The sequence below is a fragment of the Xylocopa sonorina genome, chromosome 8 (assembly GCF_050948175.1).
Source record: "Xylocopa sonorina isolate GNS202 chromosome 8, iyXylSono1_principal, whole genome shotgun sequence".
In the NCBI taxonomy this organism is placed as follows: Eukaryota; Metazoa; Arthropoda; class Insecta; order Hymenoptera; family Apidae; genus Xylocopa; species Xylocopa sonorina.
In genome coordinates, this window is record NC_135200.1 from 5,985,702 (window position 1) to 6,005,556 (window position 19,855).

Here is a 19,855-nt window from a genome sequence, read left to right on the forward strand (position 1 = left end):
GATAAAATCACATTTCTTTCATACTTGTGTTTCTTTTTTAGCATTTGGATCTCACGACATTCGATCTTGGTATTTTGTGTGTCTCTATCTATGCATATGTTTTTTACGAAGTTTGTTTCAGCTGTTTGTTTCACAACTTCTCTGTTAGCTAATGCAACCCTACGCCACTGCTGATAAGATTCATGAATGGAACGTAGACACGTGTGTGATGATGGTACTAGTATCATCGTGCGATTCACACGGCGTGTTGTGCTGTTGTCTAGAACATACTTGTAACATGAGCCGGCATTTTAGTTAACGAATTCGGTCATAGATGGCTACGGATCTGCCACTCGATATTATCTCGCCGTGTGTTGTCTCGGTTCTTATCGTAAGGCGAATTCACAGTAAAGCTATAGTTCTTACTAATACGATTACAGGATAGATTAAAATCAAAATATTAAAAAATTTTTAGTAACATATACTAAAATATATTGTTTTGTAACTTTCTCTACGTTATCATATATAGTTAAAATGTAAATAACTACTTTTACTTGGTTTATGTTATATAATATATTTTATATGAAACACAAGTAGTCTCTCTTGAGAGAACTTTAAATATATTAAATACTTAAGTCTTATGAAACTAAGATATCTAATGGAAATATAATTTAAATAGTAAAAACTTATCAAAAATTTTTAATAACAAATATAAAACAATTACGTAGTTTTTAATATTATTAAAGAAGATAGCAATTATAAACCTAATCTAACCAAAGAAGCAAAGCAAAGATGCCAGAATCTAACAGTACAACTGAAAATGTATCGGCTGAAGAGGAACGTCAATATGAATGGCTGGTATAGTTTTGTATTTTGGTTTATGATCGTTATTTTTAAACTTTAACAATTTTTAATGAAATATTAAATATACAACAGTTGGTAATATTATTCGATTCTACTTAATGGTATAATGTTTGATGCGATTTAGATTAGACCATGTACATTCTATAAAGAGGAATATAAAGATTGTAAGAGCATACGAGCACGTTTCCATCAATATTTTGTATTTGGTAAAACAATAGATTGTACACAATGGAAAAGTGATTACAACAATTGTTATTTATGGAATAAATATAAAGACGAGGATGCATACGTATGTTAATAACTAAACGATGAGAAAATATGTTAGATAATCTTTGTAAAGTATAACGAAACACATCTGCACGTTACAGTTTAATAAATATTGTACATGTTTTTAGGAAGATTTAGTAGAAAGTGAGAAACAACGTAGATTTAAAAGACTAAGTGGTCACTATTGCAATGATGTTTGGCAAAAAAGAGATAAACCACCAGAGGATTGGAATGCACCTTTACCTGCATGGTTACAGGAGAAAAATAAGAATTCATATTTCAGATGTGTAAGTGAGCAACTTAAAAACGAACAAAGCAAACCAGAAGCACAAAAGTCTTGTACTATAATGTAAGAAGAATTTGATGTCTTCGATACTGTAAATATTTTTAGATAGTATCTCCCATTAAGAAGCTATTAAGAAATAAAATAATACATATACAAAATTCTAAAAATAAATATTAAAAAATTAAAGATTTTGTACTTTATCCTGTTCTAATAGAAACTTTTAACCACCATGTTTATTCTTCCAAAAAAACTTTTAATTTAATAATTTATTTAATACAAGTTTGTTAAATTTAGTTATAGAAACAATACATGCTTAAATTTGTTTTATATAGTAATTGTATATGTATAATTATGTAAAAAAAGAATTGCTTTGTATAAATTAAAAATAGTGTAGGAGTCATTAGAAAATTCAACTGTATGAACAGTGATAAAGTGATTTAACTATTTAAAGAAAACACGAGAACAGTTTTCGTTAAAGAAAGTAATTAAACATAAGATTAATTTAGAAATGATTTATATTTTTGTTAATAGCAATGGTTTAATAATATCAATTTATACATTTGCGACTATTTGAACATAGTGCTATACGAATTTGAAATGAAGATACAGTAAGAAATTCTAGAAGAACTAATCAAGTTGGAAGCGTATTTATACGCCTAGAAGAAGTCGTGGAAAAAAAGAAAGATAAGAATAATTACGCATAACAAAGAAGAAGTGAAATAATATACTCGAGCGAAGCAGCGAACGCAGAGCTCCGTGTCGGACATGCGCAGAACGCTACTCGGTGAATTCCGTTACGCACTTTTTCCACCGTTACGAGAGTCAATCCGCAAGTGGCCAGTGGCAAAAGGAAAGGCAAAAAACAACGCTTGGACTTACAATCAAAGAAGCGGGAGAGATAGTGTTTTAAACGTCGCGGCAAATCCTCCCCTCTTCCTCGAGGGACGCACAATAGACAAACGCGTCGTTCGATCGGACCCGTAGTGTTACGTGCGTACGCGATGTTGAATGAGTGACGTAACCTAAATACAAATATCGCCTATCAACGAATAGGTTCTGATCGAGACATCGTTGTGTTAGAAAAAACTATTGAAACGAAATACGCACACACACACACGTTTCTTTTATTTCTCTTTTTCTTTATCCCATTTTTATATGCATTTACGTGGGTGTTAATTAAACTTGCCAAGAAATTGCCACCGAGGTATCGTGTTAGCATCGTCGTAAACGGTAAAAGTCGTCAGGTATCGTGTTCTTCGCACTGACAGAAGTGTGCACCGGTAGTTTGGCATTTCCACGAAAATAGAAAAGAATGGCGGAAGATTGTCCTGACGGTGATTATCTCGGAGCGTACAGCCGTTTTTTCTCTGTATTCGTCGCCAGGGTGAACCCGTACGATCAGCTGCCTGTTTCGGTTAGCTCGTATAATGTGACCGAGGCTGAGATCGTCGGTGAAATCATCAACGTGACTCTACAGTACCTCAACCAGACGTAAGTGAACGTGTATATATATACTTTTTAAATGAACTATATTACATGGCATGTCACTGTGTGGGTGGACATTAGAGTTGTTTATTCGTTGATAACTTCTATGGCGGCCGGTGTCAAATGTAAACAGAGACAATATATGTATGTAGATTCTGTATACTAACGTTCCTTCTTCGTAACATTATCCCGTAATGTGTTTTTATGCGCTAGCGAAACGTTTCGATGATTTGGGGTTTAGTACGAGTCAAACTCGGTTGCGCTCAATTGAGACTTTATTTTTTATTACTACCTCGTGATACAATCGTTATTTATCTGTATTTTTTTATACTGCAAGTAACACGTGAGATGCAATAAAAGTAGGCGGGGCACGTACTGTAAATGACAGCAGGAACATTTACGGCTGACCCGCTAACAACTGTATTCTTTTTTCAAGCATCTTTCGCGTTACTGTATCGTGATACTTTCGCATTGTTTAGAGTATGCTTTCAGAGTGCGTTATTGACAGCCCATCTTTTCCTCGTTATCGTTATAATAAAAAAATGCAAAACAATTCAAGAGTTAATTGTTAGTACTTAATATAATCCATGTGAAACGAAGTATAAAAATTAAAACGATAGCTTACGGAACGGAATATAACGATGATTTAGGAAAGACGCTTAAAATAACGCTTTGCTACCTGTCCACTCGTTTCATGGGTCATTGTCTGAAAATAGAGTTTTTACGTTATTTTGCGTACGAATCTATTTTAATATTTGGCACGATTTTTACTTGAGAAACAGATTATTCCTAATTAAACAATTTTATATACGATATTTGATTGAAATAATTTTGAAATGACAGAAAGCGTTATATTATGAAATAAAATATGATATTTAATGAGCAATTAATTGTGCCTACTAAAAGGCTCAGATTTTAGCAGTCAAAAGGCTTGACTATATGCGTGAATAAAAGTGTAAAAAGAACAAACCAAAATCAGACCGTCCTCTGTAACTTCATACTTCCGGACCACTTTGTTGTTACCTGGACCGACTGAAACCGTCACTAGATTATCTCCGTCCATCGTAGTCACGTTCTAAGCAAAAAGCAGAGGAAAATACAAACAGTGAAAAATGAAAGGGCAGCCCCTTCCCGTACTGACACCATTTCAAGTTACAAAAATATTAAGATAATTTATAATTTGAGTATTGCATTCCACATAAAAATAATCGTTTAATTAGAAGACGGTAGTATTTTTCGTTTTGGTATTTCTTTCTGTAGCAAAATGTTCGTGCAGCTTTTTGTTTCGATCGGATTAAAGTAGATATATCAGTTTGAAAAGTATTATGCAAGGTGTAGTACTTTCAGCGTGACTCCGGAGGGCATGTGTTCTTCGTACTCTTCGCCGAGAGTAAACGTCAATTCTGTCGTACGCAGCATCGAACTGGTACGAATGGTCCATTTATCATCAACGTTCAATATTTCCAGTTGCGGCCTGGTCATGCACATCATTTTCCGTGGAATGAATGGTACACCTATGGGTGTATATGATTTGTAACAAAATCGATTTAGCTTCTATTCAGTATCCATATGTAATCATAAGCACAGTGTGAAACTATTAATTATTTCGATATATGTTACCGAGTATAACTCGATAACAGGTTTATGATAAATAATCCACTGAGATTGAAGTTTTAATTCTTTATTTAAATAGAAGGACGTGATATGCAAGTTATCGATACAAATTATTCTATTACAATGTACAAGTATGTACTAATCAAAATCAAAGTATCAATTTGTATTCTTAACCAGTAACACGTTTACGCAACCGGTATACCAGTAGCAAATTAATATCTCGTGAATTAATAAATCAGTTTAATATTTAATTTCATCCTACTTTGAATTTTTCAAAAATGAGTGATCAAGCGGAAGAAATTATGCAGAAACCGGTGATGTTATAGATTATATTTGTTTTTACTTCCATCGTAAGGTGCATCGCATTCATTTTTAGTCGCTGCTTTCAACATACCCACAGCTTTGAAATACTCCTCGAGATTTTCATTTCTTTCATGTTGGTAAGTGCCGACGATCGATGTCATTTCTCTCCACTGTCGGTAATGCTCTGTGGATGATGCGTTGGGTATTTGCTTCGGATACTTTCTCACAGGCTGCAACAAGGTCTCGCTTTGAAATGTATCGTTATGCATCGTTTCAAAAAATTCCGATTCTAATATGTTCGTAACAGGAATTTCTACGTTGTCACTACTGTTTATGATCTTGTTACAATGCGTATTTAAATCGTAATTTCTTTGTTCTTGAGACGACTGCAGCTTGCAAGTTACGTCTCCTCTCCACAGATTTCTCATATCTAAATGCCGATACATTATTTTATATGGTAAATACCGTAAGTGTATACACTAATTTTTTCAAACTGATATACTACTTATTATCCTCCTCTTATTAATTTAATTATTTTTGCAAATTTCAAGTAACTATTTGAGAAGGATAAATGTTTTTTTATTATGCAATGAATTACGATTATTTTCTGATTGAACAAAATTAAACGGTGCGTTTGATTGTACAATGTTCATTAGATAAGATATGAAAGTACGTATAAATGTGCGCTTGGTAGGAAGTGCACTGCTTCTACGATAATACCGTTTTATGAAGCGACTCTTAAAGCATTTAGTGAGATAAAACTTAAATAACGATTGTTCGTTCGCGTTTAATAATAAAGATAATAGCGATATTAATATTGAAAATGACACTGAATAATAAATATTTCTAAAAACTGATGTTTCTAATAAATTGTACGAAAATAATTGTAAAATATGTACGATGTTTTGTTCCACTTTAGACTTCGCGAGTCTGAGGCAGTCTGATTATTAGAGAAAAGTAGGAAGGTGGGGACTTGTCATTCAGGAAACTTCTCCCGCCAGCCAATTTACTGGATATTATGATTGTATTATTCTTATAAAACTTGACTTGTTTCAGTTGTAGTAAATGAATACTTTTGTTCCTTTCTTTCCATTATACAATGCAATCACTTAATTTTTCAAATTGTTTAAACATTTTTAGATATAGTTATCTTCTTTGATAAATAAACGAAATAAAACTATAATGAAATAAAAATTAAAAAACTTTATATTACAATGCTTTAAATATATTATTTATAGAGTATATGCTTTTTGAATTAGTTGAAATGTTTTCAGTGAGATTATCAACAAAATATAAACTAAAAGATTATCATTATCTATAAAAAATGAAGATTAACGACTACAATCTTGTAATTATTATATGTCAATGTAAATACGTGTTTCAAAAAGGTTATTTCAAAATCAGTTTAGACTAGATTGTAAATAATTATTATGCTTACGATTTAAGGTATTTCGAAGTGAAAAGTCCATGATTATCACTATAATAATTTTATTATTTTCACTATAGAAAATAAATTTTCGGCTTTGATAAATCGAAAAACTTTCGTGCACTTATCGCTTATCAGTTTGCTTGTTGCTGCTTCAATTATTTTTACAGTCTCTGTGTTCAGGGTCGTGTATTTTTTTCTATCATGAAAAATTTGATTTTTTAACAATTTGTTAAAGTATAAAACAATTATATAGTTTCATTGCAAAGTTTGAAATTTGTGTTTCTAAAAAATTTGTTAACATTTCAGGCAATGTCCAGCAAGTTTACAAGCACACTTGGTTCATCAAGTAATACAAGAAATCAAATCCATGTGCAAAAAGCAACCAGAAGATTGTGGATTTAAATCACAAGAAAAAAGTATTTCTCTTCATAATAAACTCTACCATATTCTACATCATAAGTAAATGAATATTTTTGATAATGGATTTCATTTTGCAGCATACGCATCATTGAAGTTAATGCAAGCCATTACTGGTAAAGTTAATGAAATATGTACTCGCTATTTGGATAATAGTAGACTGGCATTATTGCCACCTCCTCCTTCAACACCACTGCCACAAGTTGCAGCAGGTGGAAGTAAAAATTGTAGAAGAAAAATGGAAGACAGATACGTGGTTTTACATGACTTACATACTATATTTGGTATTGAGGTAAATATATACCCTGTCTCTTTTAATAGCTATAACAATAAATAAGAATGTTAAATCTTTTATTCAATGGAGAAATATTTTATAAATTGTAGGATGACTCTATAGCAAATTACTATGCAGTATTTGATGGACATGCAGGACAAGATGCAGCTGTATATTGTGCTACTCATTTGCATCAATATTTAGCTGAAAGTATATATTATCCTACTGACCCAGAGCGTGCCTTACGCGATGCTTTTCTCACTACAGATACACAATTTGTAGAGAAATCAAAAACACAAGTAAGGATTGACGTATATTTCAAATAAATATACAGTGCTTAATTTCCAGTACTGTTATTAATTTCTAATATTGTTATTACTAATTTCCAGAAAGTTTGCGGTGGAACTACTGCAGTTTGCACTATAATATTGAATAAAAGATTGTACGTTGCTTGGGTAGGAGACTCCATAGCTACATTGATAAAACGTGATAATATTGTTCAGTTAGTGAATCCTCATCGACTTCATCGTGAAGTAAGTACTATCTATCCTTCTTAGCTCTTACTCCGAAGTAAATGATCGTACAATATTATATGTTCGTACCCTGGATTATATATTCTCAATCGCGTTGTATAAATGCCTGGAGATGGTGCTCCAGGATCGACATTAATGAAATGCCTATCGTGACAATGTTTGAATCGAAGACCTAATTTTGGGTCTATAATTGGTTGGTAATTTGATGTTTCATTTAAACACGTTTTTCCTGTTCTCCAATGATAATATGCAAGGTCAGATGCGCAGGGCCATATCTTTTTGTTTTCTTGAAAATATGGAAGCCAATTCTCTTTCTTAAGCCTTTCGCTAAAATCGATATAACCAGAAATTTCAAATTGTAGTTTCGTTAGGTTTCTTATAAAAATAATGGTGGATATAATTTTCAATCTATTTGAACGTTCTCGAAGTGCTAGTTCTTGCATTAAATTACCACTTGGTGTTACTGATTCTGATGTTAATATATATGGTTTATAAATTGGGTAGAGTAAATCTTGCACAGCTTTTAAACGACGATAGAATGTTTCTTCGTTAAGTGTTTCACCCGTACAACGATATCCAAGTTCAGCTAATTGACGTGCAACATGAAGATTTCCTAAATATCCAAGATCAACAAATGTTACCAGAGAATCCAAATACTCTTCATAAGTTTTAAATTCCAATAATCTTTTGTCACTGTCTAGCTGTGTTCCTATCTCTGTCATTTTTAAATGTAATTTATGTATTTAAGGATTTTGATGATGATTGTATAATATCGAAATTAATATTTTAATTTAATGGTTTCTTTTTCCTTGACAGAAAATTATATATTGTTTTGTTTCTTTTGTTTAAAGAACAATTGATATATGATTATTATATTGTGTTCTATAAAGTATTCATGATACATTTATTTTTTCAGGACGAAGTGCAAAGGATACGAAAAACAGGAGGAGTAGTGATGCAAAGTATGGGAATTATGCGGGTTAACGGAGTATTAAGTGTTTCAAGAGCAATAGGTAAGTCAATTTTATTAATTTGCTATATATATACTTTTTAAAAATAAATACTTTTAATATATTTATTATTAATAATGTGCCTTTGAAAAAAGTATCCTTTATTTCTAAATTATATAATATATATTTAATGTAAATTAAATAAAATCATATTAAAAAGGCTGGACGATTGGTTATCGCTACATATAAAATAACATAAATACTTTCTTTTAAAATAATAAAAAATTACAATTATTTGAAGAATATATTTATTTTTACATTAGTTTAATACAAAGATAGACACACAAAGCATTGGAAATATAATTTAAGGATAGAATGAAAAATGATAAAGGCGTGCCATAAAATTGAAATAATGAAAAAGTGCAATATATCCGGTAAAAAGAGGCTTATCACTTTAGTTCTAACTTTAATTGAATATTTTTCTTTCTTTCCTCCTTCCTTTCAGCTTTTTATATAAAATGATGATTATGATGAAATTCATAAATTAATATGCAAAATAAGTTACGATATCTTTGTTATAAGATGATTGATTCATAGCTTTGGCTAAACGTTTGCGTTTACCTTTTCTCCAGTTATTTACAATAATATTCACATACTTTATGGCACGATATTTCATATTATAACATTTCATGGAAATAGTTAATGAAGAACAAAGAAATTACGCACTTATAGGCTGTACATGTACGTCGTTCACCTTAATTGATATTTATGTTCTGAATTTAATTCTGTACTTCGTACTCACATTTGTTGACACGTACGTATGAAGTAAATCACGTTACTTATTCACTTGCACGATTAATAATTTTATTTTTATTAAAATACTTCGCGTTATTTTCATCCGCTTCGTAACAAGTCTTACTGGTGGAAATAGTGTCGCTAGATGGCGACACAAGTATCCTCCCATAATCGATCAGTTGCGTGGAACGCGTATGTGTTGAATCATTATTACACTTAATGTTTGTGTGGACTCCAAGTTATCTTTTTATATCTTCTTTAAAATATTTTATATAAGTTTTCTTTCACCTGAAACACGAATCCTGGTAAAGTTACTTACAATTTTCGTACAGTCTTAATTACTTTATTACGTCTAGTTGTTGCAAACTTGTTTTTGTCGTTTTTGAAACTCGATTCCATTTGCCATCTCGCGCATTCAAGTTTCATACTACTCTTACTGCAATTATTATTTTATTTTTATCAAGTACAACAGTAGTCTTATTTAAAATATTTTTTTTTATTTTAAGATTTTATTATCATTTGTTAATTAAATACCGTTTTTGACTATTACAGGTCGATAACCGAATAGTTTCCTTCCAAAAATCTAACAGATCATTAGTAATCCGTCTAATTTGCCTCTCATTAATAAATTTTCAACCGTTTAGAAAGTAATAACCTAAATAAATGAAGATCCATTTGAATACTAGGGTGGATATGCTCAGCACGGGCATTCAAATCTCTTAATCGCTTTCTGGGTAATCAATGTTGTGTGAGATCTAGCGTTCTAATAACGAAACACACTTTTCCCATCTACTAAATCAAGTTATTCATTTATTTAGTATTAAACTATAACGTCTATAATTATTTTATGAAGCTAGCTAGCTAACAAGTTTAAAAATCAACAGAACTTTTGCATTCATAACATACCCGTGCTTTACATTCATACTGTAATATGTAACTGGTCTATAAACGAGTGTAAGTACTACTAATTAAAGATTACGTATTAAATATAATTACTAAGTTGTATAGTATTAATTAAAGTAGTTGGCAAATATAGATAATAATCTTACAAATATTACAGAACAATATAAAAGATTCAACTACGTAAATATACAACGTTAACAAATAACTGTAATTACAATCTAATTGCATGCATTCGAATGTTCGCAATGATTTTGGTTCACCTTTAATCTTCTTTACGGAATAATTTGATCAGACGTAGGTCGCGTGCTTTTGCGAGGAAGCCACGTAGGTAGAGAGTCAGCTTGTACTAACAGCTAGCCAACTATGGCTTAGGTATCGCGAAGAAATGGGAAGAAAAAATTCTAGACGCGTGTCCGGTATCCTGTTGGTTCCGTTCGACCGCTGACACAATAGTACGTGCAGCCATGCTTCGAGTAATGGACGCTTTACTGGGTGGCTTCTACAATCGCATGCCCAGAATAATTAACAACCTATTAAGCCGTTTATGCGTCGCGAGGAGACGCGTGCCTCGGGCGTCTCTCTATTGTAATTTCTCTTTGTCGTCGCGAAATTTCGTTAGCTGACACTTACGTTAGAATCACAGTTTGTTCATATATTCATTTTTATGTCCTCGTACACAAGACGTTCCGTAATGTATGGATAATACTAAGTGGGTTCAACAGTTTACTCAAGGCACATAAATAATAAAGCACTTTTGCTTCACGCTGCGTTTATCGAATGAAATATTGTGAAAAAGAAATTGAAAATTATTCCTGATATTTGCTTATTCTTGTATTGAAAAATAAGTTTAATAACTTTATACCAGCAATGTTCATTAAAATAAGTTTCATGGAAGCTTTTTCCAACTAATTTTGTGTAACAATAATTGATATACGTAATTGAAAAAAAAGAATTTTTGTCTTGAAAATAACGGTTGTAACATTTAATAATTATATGGTAATTTAAATTCAATCTATATTTCTTTTACAGTAAACAGTATAGTGTTTTTTGTATATAAAAAATAGAAAGTTAGTGATAAATTAACGTGTTTTAAAAATAACAAAGTGCAGTAAAATAAAAAAGTATTTATAGTTCACTTCACTGTAGTTTAAATGACATAAACGTACGTACGTGAGAATATTATCGGTTACTAAGTAATTAGTCATAATTGCTCATATGTTCATGTCACGTTCGTTGCTCGTAGTTCAGACCCCGGCATGAAAACTTTCTGCATACCATAAAGCATATTATAACAAAATATTGCTTCTGAAATGTTTTACACCTCCTTTTTGTCAATTTTAAAAAACAAACTACTAGTATAATTTTCATTTTTCTTCCATTTTGGAAGTATTTAACGTGCGACACATAACTATACTGATTCTAACGTGTCATTTCTAATGCCTTCGAACAAGTAGCGATTCAAATTCGAATCCATTGAATTCACATCTTTGCAAAAAATTTTCTCAGTCGTGCTTGTAACAGTGTAAAAAAAAATAAAGGGAGAGAACGAGATAGAGAGAATTTCATTCCCCGTGACGTGCAATTTTATGGAATTCAAGATAACTGTTACAGTTATCCATTACACGTAAGCGATGCTTTTTACATCTGAAAAACACGCGACGCGAAGCGTGGGGAGTATTAGTATACAACTAGACCGTAATTAACTTTAATTACCTATTTAATGAATGGCGTAGCTAATTTAAATAATGGCACCACCATAACATACGCGCTTCCGGTTATTATAAATCTATGCGGTATTTTTTTTTTCTTCCATCGGTTTACTACAGCTGTGAATGAAACACTGTACAGTAACGAAATTTCTGGAAGAGAAGAGAATATATAGAACCTTTGCTCTCTGTTGCTCGTCGTATTTGTAAATAGTCGATTCTGATGCGTTTCTGTTTGGTTTCAGGTGACTTCCGGTATAAGCCGTTTGTAACTGGTGAGCCTGAGATTAAGTCCGTCCTTTTGGACGGAACGGAGGACTTCTTGGTTCTCGCCACTGACGGATTAACAGATTATTTGGAGCCAGGGGACATAGCGACCGCTCTCTACCATGAGATACAACGAAATCCAAGTAAGTGCATAGTTATTTCACGTAGGTTGTTCAATCTAATTAGAACAGCGTTTGTTTAAGCCAGTTCTGCCGCTGCGCTGTTTTCTTAGGGAATTATTTAAATGTGTACTCTTGCTTGCTCGTTCAGTTCCCTATGCATACGAGAACGGTTCTTTTGTCATTTCTGGCCGCTTACGAGACGAGGTAGGCTTCGACAAAAGCTAGGCGCTTGTAGGTCGCTTTTCTTATGGAAAGTAAAAATTAAGTTATATTCTTCGGAATAGTCTAAAAGCGATGCAAAGTTAGAATGGAGGTCATATATTTATATATACTTTAGACTTTCAAATATGAACATTTGGAGATAGCTTATCTATATTTATCATCACACGATGAATTACCCTGTGGTTTGCATAAATGAAGACAAATCTTGAACTGTCAATTGTATTTCTATGCAAACAGTTGTCAGGAACTGCAATCTTGATTAACAGTTTTTGTTTTATGAATCATATGCGAGTGTTTCACTTTTTTCATTATACGAGATTAGTGTCGAGATCAAGTGTACTGTATAAGTACAAAACAGTTCATAAATATCTCGAGGAAGAGATGTATTTTTAAACAGAGTTGAGAGAGAGATAATACAAATCAAGATAGTATTTTCCAGTATAATCGAACCTTGATCGAGTAGCTTCGAACAGCTATAAGTAATTTAACTAGATTTTCCTTCACTAACTTTTAATATCTATCAATTGTAACACAAATGGTTAGCAGTGTGAACATTAAAGGTTTTCACAGCTAATGTTTCACATATGATTATTTTTTGTTTATAATGTTGAACTCGAATAAAATTGAAATATTACATAACGTAATACGATTAATGGAATTAATAAATAGTTTTATCATTTGGAAAGCTGTATCTGGGATAACAGACATTTTTATATAGTATTTACAGCGTACTGCAGAGGTATACAACTTGTTACATTACTCAATAGTGACTACTAAAAAAGACAAACAATATTAGCATTTTTTTAATTAATGTATCGCTTAAAGCACATATGGGCACGAGTTTAGTGTTCTGAAACGTTTAATTGATGGTCTTTGTGTACGTAATAAATCTCTTAGCTACTCAAGGATCTTGATTATATGTAGCAGAACAAATTTGATAATTGCAGAAATTTCTTCAATTAAAACGAAAAGGCAACTATCCGTGAAGGTTTAGAAATTTGTTGAAGTATAATAAATATGATTTATCTTACAAAGATACAGAGAAGAAACTGCGTAATACACATCACGAACGTTAGATATGACAATCGTTAATTATTTGCCTTGCATCTATAGTTTTCCCTTTTACAACAAATTTAAATATACGTACAAAAATCTACTATTTACTATAATAATAGTTTTAGGATAAATTTCCAGCAAAAATATACTCTGAAAAATTATTTAACAATATTAGTAGATCATTCGGTTATAATTTGATTGATTTAGAAGAAAATGGGTCGTAAATGTTGAAACTTCCTCGTTAAAATAGAACTCGAAAGAAATTGTACAGAATTTGAATAAGAACAGGTTTTATTTCGACACGATTTCGACTCGTTCCATCGCTGCCATGAAAATCAAGAGAAAATTATGCATTTCTGTATTCGCGAAGCGTGCTTAGTTATGTTCCATTAATTTGGCTGAACTATCGCCGAGACACGGAGAAAATTTCCATATCACGAATGGAGCAATCGAAGCGGATAATTATAGAGTCGTGGTGGAACAGATCCACGTGAAATAATCAGGGCACATTAAACCGTTATTAAATCGATTAGATTTATATGTCTCTTAATCGATGAGCAAGAATTATGCTAATCTGGATACAGATTCACTCATTGTCTGATAGTAACGTGTCAGCAGTTCGTTTCAGCTAAATAATGATTAACTTCACGAAGGAGTACAGAAAATTGATGATGAAGTTATAAAGTTAAGCACCTGAAAAGAAATTTTTTTAGTGGAGCTGTTCGCTCTATGAACGATTCGTGTGCGTGTAGATATTACAGTTGCTTAATCGTTTCATAGTTATTAATCACAGTCGCACTTTCGTTACGAAGTGATCGTCTTAAAAGCATTGTAAAAAATATTTTCTTAAAATGCTTAGGTAGGCATTACCATTAGAATAACAAAAGGCAACTTTCGCGTACTATTTCGAATAGCAAGCGAAACATTTTGATTTCTCGATTCTAATCTTTTGCATACGCTTAGCAGAAATTCCAGTAGGTACCTAGGTTTCATAGTCGGAAAACTATTTTATAATTGCCGTGTTCCTATTTAAATCGATAGCATAGAAGCCTGTGGGTATCGTAACGATACTCGCATTATTTTCACGATAGACCTGTGTAGGCTTGTTGAAATAGTTTCGTCGAGTGGACAGATTACAGATCTCTCGATATTCCAGGGATTGTCGAACAATAGACGAAAGATGGGTATCCGATCGTTCGAGAAAGTAAGCTGTCCCGTGAAGAATTTCGCGTTGGAAAAGACGAATCTGGTAATGACTGGTACTCTTTAGAAGCGGCTGCCAACAAACTGTGTCCAGTCTTTCTTCATGGCGCTGTCATGCTCTGCTTCTTGTTGCTTCAGGGACGGAGATCGGAATAAATTGCTTGGCACTCGTTTCGTGAACATTCTTTCTTCCCGGAGAAAAGTTTCTCCGCCTCTATTCGCCATGGAAATTCCATCGACGAAAGTTCGTCGGCCATTATTGTCTGGTGTCCGATCGTTTCGCGTATTACTATCACTCTTCCCTCGACACTTGTCGCATTCGCGAATTGCGTTTGAATAATTTTCCAGTTCAAATAGATTGGAAGTAAAAATATTTCAGATTCTTAAAGTGCCTCGCGCAATAAAGTATCGTTAATGAAATTCTGTTGAAAACCGTATGCACGCGACTTTTAAACGCGTGGCTTTCAAGCATCGAGCATAATCGATAACGAACGATAATCCAGTGGAACGAAACAAAATACACAGTCGTTGGATTAACTCGTTAACAAAGCGAAATGGAACTGGACGCTGAAGCGAGGGAATCTCGTTGGCAAAGTTTGCCCAATTCCATGATCGAGCTGCAATTGGGCCAGTTGGTTCTCTGTAAATTGCTCGAATTCCCATTGTCGGGATTCTATTCGAGAGGGTCAAGCCTCGACACAATACCGATTCCTAGGCCTAATTGCAGGAGCGTGTTGCGGGCACGTGGCATACGAACACATCGTTGCTTCCTTCGTAGGATATTTAACATCACTTCATCTACTGATAGAGTTAAGTGTATCGTATACAACGCTCGAACAGATTCAACTAGAAATTTCAATTCCATTTCTTGTCTCTGCGTCACGATTAATTGTTTTTGGATCTCGATTTTTTAATTTACGACAAATACGAGGATAGCGTAGTGGTTTGAAAATCAGTACTTTATTATCGCATTCGCGTTTGGAAAGTTGCCAGCCGCGTAGTTAGCGCCGGTTTTCACAATATTCATAACTCAACGAACCGTATGTTAAACAGATGGAAATTGGTAAAAGCATGTTCAAGTTGAACCCATCGCTAGATGGAACACCGGCTGCACTCTGGCCGAGCGCAATTACCTACGCTCGAACTGACGCGATCACGGCGGAGAATTTTTGATCAGCCATGGAACACTTACTTCTGGCTATTTCACATTTTCTAAGATTCATTAGGTGGATAAAATCGCGGTAGGTTGTATAGCGGCAGACACGTTAATTATTTAGATAATGAAAGCACCGTATTTGCCGCGCGCGTGAAAGTTCTCTCACTGTATCTTTGAAAAAGCCGCCGTTCGGACGTTTTCGGCCCCGAAAATTTCGCGTTCTCGTTACGCGTGCTAAACTTACAAAGTATAAGAAAAAAATCAACTTTTTCAATAACTAAATGAATGTTTGAATAAGTAATATATTGTAGCAGAGTGTAGCAAGTGTCGTAACATTTACACCAACGGAGAATGAATTTATATCGAATAATTTCTAAACGTAATGCGGAAATCATCGAACCGGACATTTTATACGTTACCATCTGATATGTATATGGATCGGGCCTATAGTTATTTCGTGCAGGATGAAAAGCAACGTTGCGATGCAATCGATGCGATGCAGGAGAGCCGCATTGCAGCATCCCTGGATGGTGTATGATTGAGGAACGAAATAAAATTGAAAGGCGGCTTGCACGCTCGAGAGGGAAAAAGATGGAAATGTCTGAACCAGCATGGCCGTCGAGTGCATCCTAGGAGGAAGAGCCACGGTGGCACATAAAGCTCTCCCTCGTAGAACAGAGACTCCAGATGCGAAGGGAAAAAATTGTTAGATTTATACGGCCTCGTTTTTATCCAAATAACGTTTGTATCTGCCGCTGTCTGTATCTGTCAATAGACTGGGACACGTTTAATATTGACAAAGTGCATACGACTTAATGTGGAATGAATTTTAATGTATACAAACTGGGAGTGATGCCTTTACGTGTGTGTACAACTGATGGAACTGATTTTTCTTTCTTTTTTTTTTATCGTTAGGAAAACGGTATTCCTTAATTATTACCATCGATCTGTCATCGCCTCATTTCACTTTGACGAATCATCCTTTATGTCCTCATTTTTCTTCCTGTACAAGGAAAAAAATTATGATTGATCGCAGTTTTTGTTTGGATGAGACGAGCAGGAACGTATAATTGGTGTCCGTCCTGCAAGAAGGAAGAAGAAAAACCAGTTCGTGCAGAAAGAAAACTGAGAAAAATTGTATTAAAATTTATTGGTTCTAATTAATTATGAATCAATCATAATGGAAACAAATGTTGTAGCATCAGTATTTGCATACTACAGCTTCTATTTATAGTTTAACATATCGTTCCTAGCACAATTGTCGTGACACATAGTTCATACCCAACATTTTTATCAGTTTAGAAGAATTACTTTTTTCTGACCCAAGAAGATGAACAATTCCCAATTTAAAAAAAAAAAGAAGGAAAATAGGCTCTTTCAAAATAACAGTATACTATATATTTGACCTGGTAAAAGTTGCGAATGTAAGCGTTTCAGCATTTTCGTGAGCCACCGCGCATCGTTTGAAACTGTTTAGAACGAGTCACCGCGGTTATAGAGTGAGAGGGAGAGAGGGGAGAGGGAGGGAGAGAAAAAAAAGTAAAAAAATGGTTCATAAATTTCCCGGAAACTTTTCGATTCGACACGGTGTTCTTGCAGAGCCGCCGGGACTCCAGCCTGCGCCGTGGCCCCGTGTGCCTACCTCTTCCTTCGTCCTCGGGCAAAAGAGTCGATGCCTACGGATCCTCCGACCATTCGCTCGTTCGTCATTCGTTCGTGAAGTCGTCTGACAGAGACCATACCCGGCAATTCTCATTTCTCCGTCGGCCGCGCACGCACGCACGCACGCACGCACACACACACGCTTGCAACCCCTTCCGGTGATCGGCGATCCGTCGATTCCGCGATTTCCGTGAACGTACCCAGCGCGCACTATCCGATAAGCTCGCGTACGCGATTACCGACCGATAAACTCCCGATCGAGCAGCCCAGGCTTTTTCCGCGTCTCGAAGTTCACTCGCAGACGCGAAACAGAGTTCGTAGATCCTTGTTCGACATTTCGCGGCTTTCCATTAAATAATAATCGTCCTCGTTCGAGTTGTTCGACACGTAGGAGCGAACAGTTTCGGCCGGGAGAAATTGCTCGCCGCTCTCGAGTTCAGTGTTTCACAGAGTGATTTATAGTGCTCTCCGATACGGGAGAAAAGAAGAGGATATCGTCCGCGTAGATCGTTCCTGACGAGCGTTGCGTTTTATCGGTGAGTCTTGATCGTTGCAGAAATAACAGTAACGTTAATGTTGTTTCCTACAATTTCTTCACCCGAATTCAATCGAGTCTCGATTCTTTTTAAATTTACACTAATGGCTTAACTCCATCTCGTTAACGTTTTAATGTACTTTTTGGCATTTCCATTTTCAGATACGTATACGATAAAATATTGTAAATCTATAAATGTTGGAAATGGATTAGTGTAAAATCCGAGTTTTCTTAAATCTTACATTTCTACAAAGCTTGTTCAAATAATGTAACATAAATTTCATTAGTGTATTTCTTGATTTTCACAAAAATTACATAAAATTTCATATGAAACTCATTTTCCTAATTAATACTCTTGAAACGGGCAAAAAAGAATACTAGAGAACTTTGTTCCCTGGTACCGTTGCGGAGTTCGCTCGATCGCAATCGGTCGAAAGATTGCGCTAAAAGGCTTCCTTCTGATGTCACTTCCTCCTGTGAATGAACGCGCGCCGTTTCAACCGATAAGCCGCTGTTTTCCTTCCTTTTAGTCGCTGTAATTACATCAACCTGCATTTCTTTCACGGTGCATTCTTCAAAAGTATTTTGTAGCGACATTCTATTTAATAAGTTTTAGTTTCTGTGAAAATTAACTCGATACGTATTTTCCAATCAATTTTATCGATGGGTTAAGCCAATGTACAGATCATAAAAAGGTATAACGAAACGCAACAAGTATTCTCAGCTTTTCTTCCTGTTATGAGTGTTGATTTTGTAATTAATATCTGTGACACTCGACGAACACTGTTCCTTCCTATTTCGTATTCCACGATCGTGCAAAGGGCATGCAATTATGTGCTTGTGTACGCGTGACGCGAATAATATGTTAGCGTGCCTGACGTTTCTTGACACCTGCGCTTCTTTTTGTTCTATCTTAAGAAATAACAGTCGAATTAAATCGACCGAGCTTAAATCGAACTTAAATGTTATTTGCATCGTAATAATTGATAAAAATTTCTTTCGATTTTGTAGTATAACATCTGATTACTTAAAGAAAATGTTGCAGCACAATGAGGAAGATACAGTATAGCGTAGAGGTATACGTATAATACGTGCGAAATAAAAATTAGTACAATCGTTGGAAGAATTTCTTGCGATACCGACCAAATGCGTTCTCTCCCATGATTAACACTAAACGGTTAACTGTTCAAGGGAAACGTTTCAGTTCTGACGTAACTCATTGTTCCGTGCGTTCCCCGGCGTTTAAACGAAGATAAATTTTTGGAAGTCGCTAGTACGAAAGGAAGAGAAACGCGAGGAGGAATCATCGTCGTGTGAAATATATTTTCTCACCATGAGAATGTTGGCCGTTCATTGAAAGGAGCCCGGAAATCTCTTTCTCCGCGAAACTCCTGTACAGTCGTCTGTGAAAATATACTTCTCGGTCACGAACCATGTAATTATCGCAGCCGTTCGTAGACGGAACGTTAGCGGAACTCTTTTCGGTTCTAACAGCGTTGATTAGCTTTTCTTTGTTGTTGCCTTTCTGAAAATGCCTAGAAAAATAGCCAGCCACGTAACTTTTCCCTTGTTTTATGCCTGGAAACTTGGAGCTGGGTTGTTTAATGCGTTCTTCCCATCGCGTTGATTAGGAAAAATATTGCGAGAAAAGAACATTCCTGGGGAACTTGAGAAAAGTTGCTTCCTTTCGCATCTTCTATTTTTATTGGACTTTTACGTGATCTCGAATCGTTCTATGAAATGATCATAATCTTAAAGTAAAACGAGTAAAAGCCACGGTTAATATCATTATCGCGTAATGGACGCCAAAACGCGAGCGTGCCCGCA

General features: G+C 34.5%; 4 protein-coding genes across 9 annotated transcripts in view; 2 read left to right on the top strand and 2 right to left on the bottom strand.

Moving 5' to 3' along the window:
• LOC143426366 (fatty acid-binding protein-like) overlaps positions 1 to 9,337 on the bottom strand; it is a 51,373-nt gene extending 42,036 nt beyond the window's left edge. The window contains exons 1-5 of one of the 2 annotated variants that reach the window (XM_076899800.1): positions 9,204 to 9,337; positions 4,890 to 5,028; positions 4,223 to 4,395; positions 3,852 to 3,956; positions 3,532 to 3,587 (exon numbers count right to left, since the gene is read on the bottom strand). In XM_076899800.1, coding sequence (XP_076755915.1) covers positions 3,532 to 3,587; positions 3,852 to 3,956; positions 4,223 to 4,395; positions 4,890 to 4,959 — 404 coding nt within the window. In that variant the 5' untranslated portion in view covers positions 4,960 to 5,028; positions 9,204 to 9,337. Of the gene's footprint in view, positions 1 to 3,143; positions 3,588 to 3,851; positions 3,957 to 4,222; positions 4,396 to 4,889; positions 5,029 to 9,203 lie in introns of those variants that run through there. The other variant, XM_076899801.1, reaches the window with a different exon arrangement.
• LOC143425929 (synaptic plasticity regulator PANTS) lies at positions 577 to 1,582 on the top strand. Its single transcript, XM_076899011.1, has 3 exons — positions 577 to 837; positions 968 to 1,132; positions 1,239 to 1,582. The coding sequence occupies exons 1-3, from the start codon at positions 772 to 774 to the stop codon at positions 1,461 to 1,463; spliced, it is 456 nt and encodes a 151-aa protein (XP_076755126.1). The 5' UTR covers positions 577 to 771; the 3' UTR covers positions 1,464 to 1,582.
• LOC143426346 (uncharacterized) overlaps positions 2,709 to 19,855 on the top strand; it is a 130,181-nt gene continuing 113,034 nt past the window's right edge. For 4 of the 5 annotated variants that reach the window (XM_076899742.1, XM_076899741.1, XM_076899743.1 and 1 more), the window contains exons 1-7: positions 2,709 to 2,887; positions 6,534 to 6,643; positions 6,725 to 6,936; positions 7,029 to 7,217; positions 7,308 to 7,451; positions 8,368 to 8,464; positions 12,051 to 12,215. In XM_076899742.1, the coding sequence (XP_076755857.1) occupies positions 2,709 to 2,887; positions 6,534 to 6,643; positions 6,725 to 6,936; positions 7,029 to 7,217; positions 7,308 to 7,451; positions 8,368 to 8,464; positions 12,051 to 12,215 (1,096 nt within the window). Of the gene's footprint in view, positions 2,888 to 6,533; positions 6,644 to 6,724; positions 6,937 to 7,028; positions 7,218 to 7,307; positions 7,452 to 8,367; positions 8,465 to 12,050; positions 12,216 to 17,814; positions 18,030 to 19,855 lie in introns of those variants that run through there. The other variant, XM_076899747.1, reaches the window with a different exon arrangement.
• Positions 7,425 to 8,276, bottom strand: LOC143426365 (cilia- and flagella-associated protein 299-like). The gene has a single exon (XM_076899799.1). It carries the CDS (start codon positions 8,171 to 8,173, stop codon positions 7,472 to 7,474), a length of 702 nt encoding a protein of 233 aa, XP_076755914.1. The 5' UTR covers positions 8,174 to 8,276; the 3' UTR covers positions 7,425 to 7,471.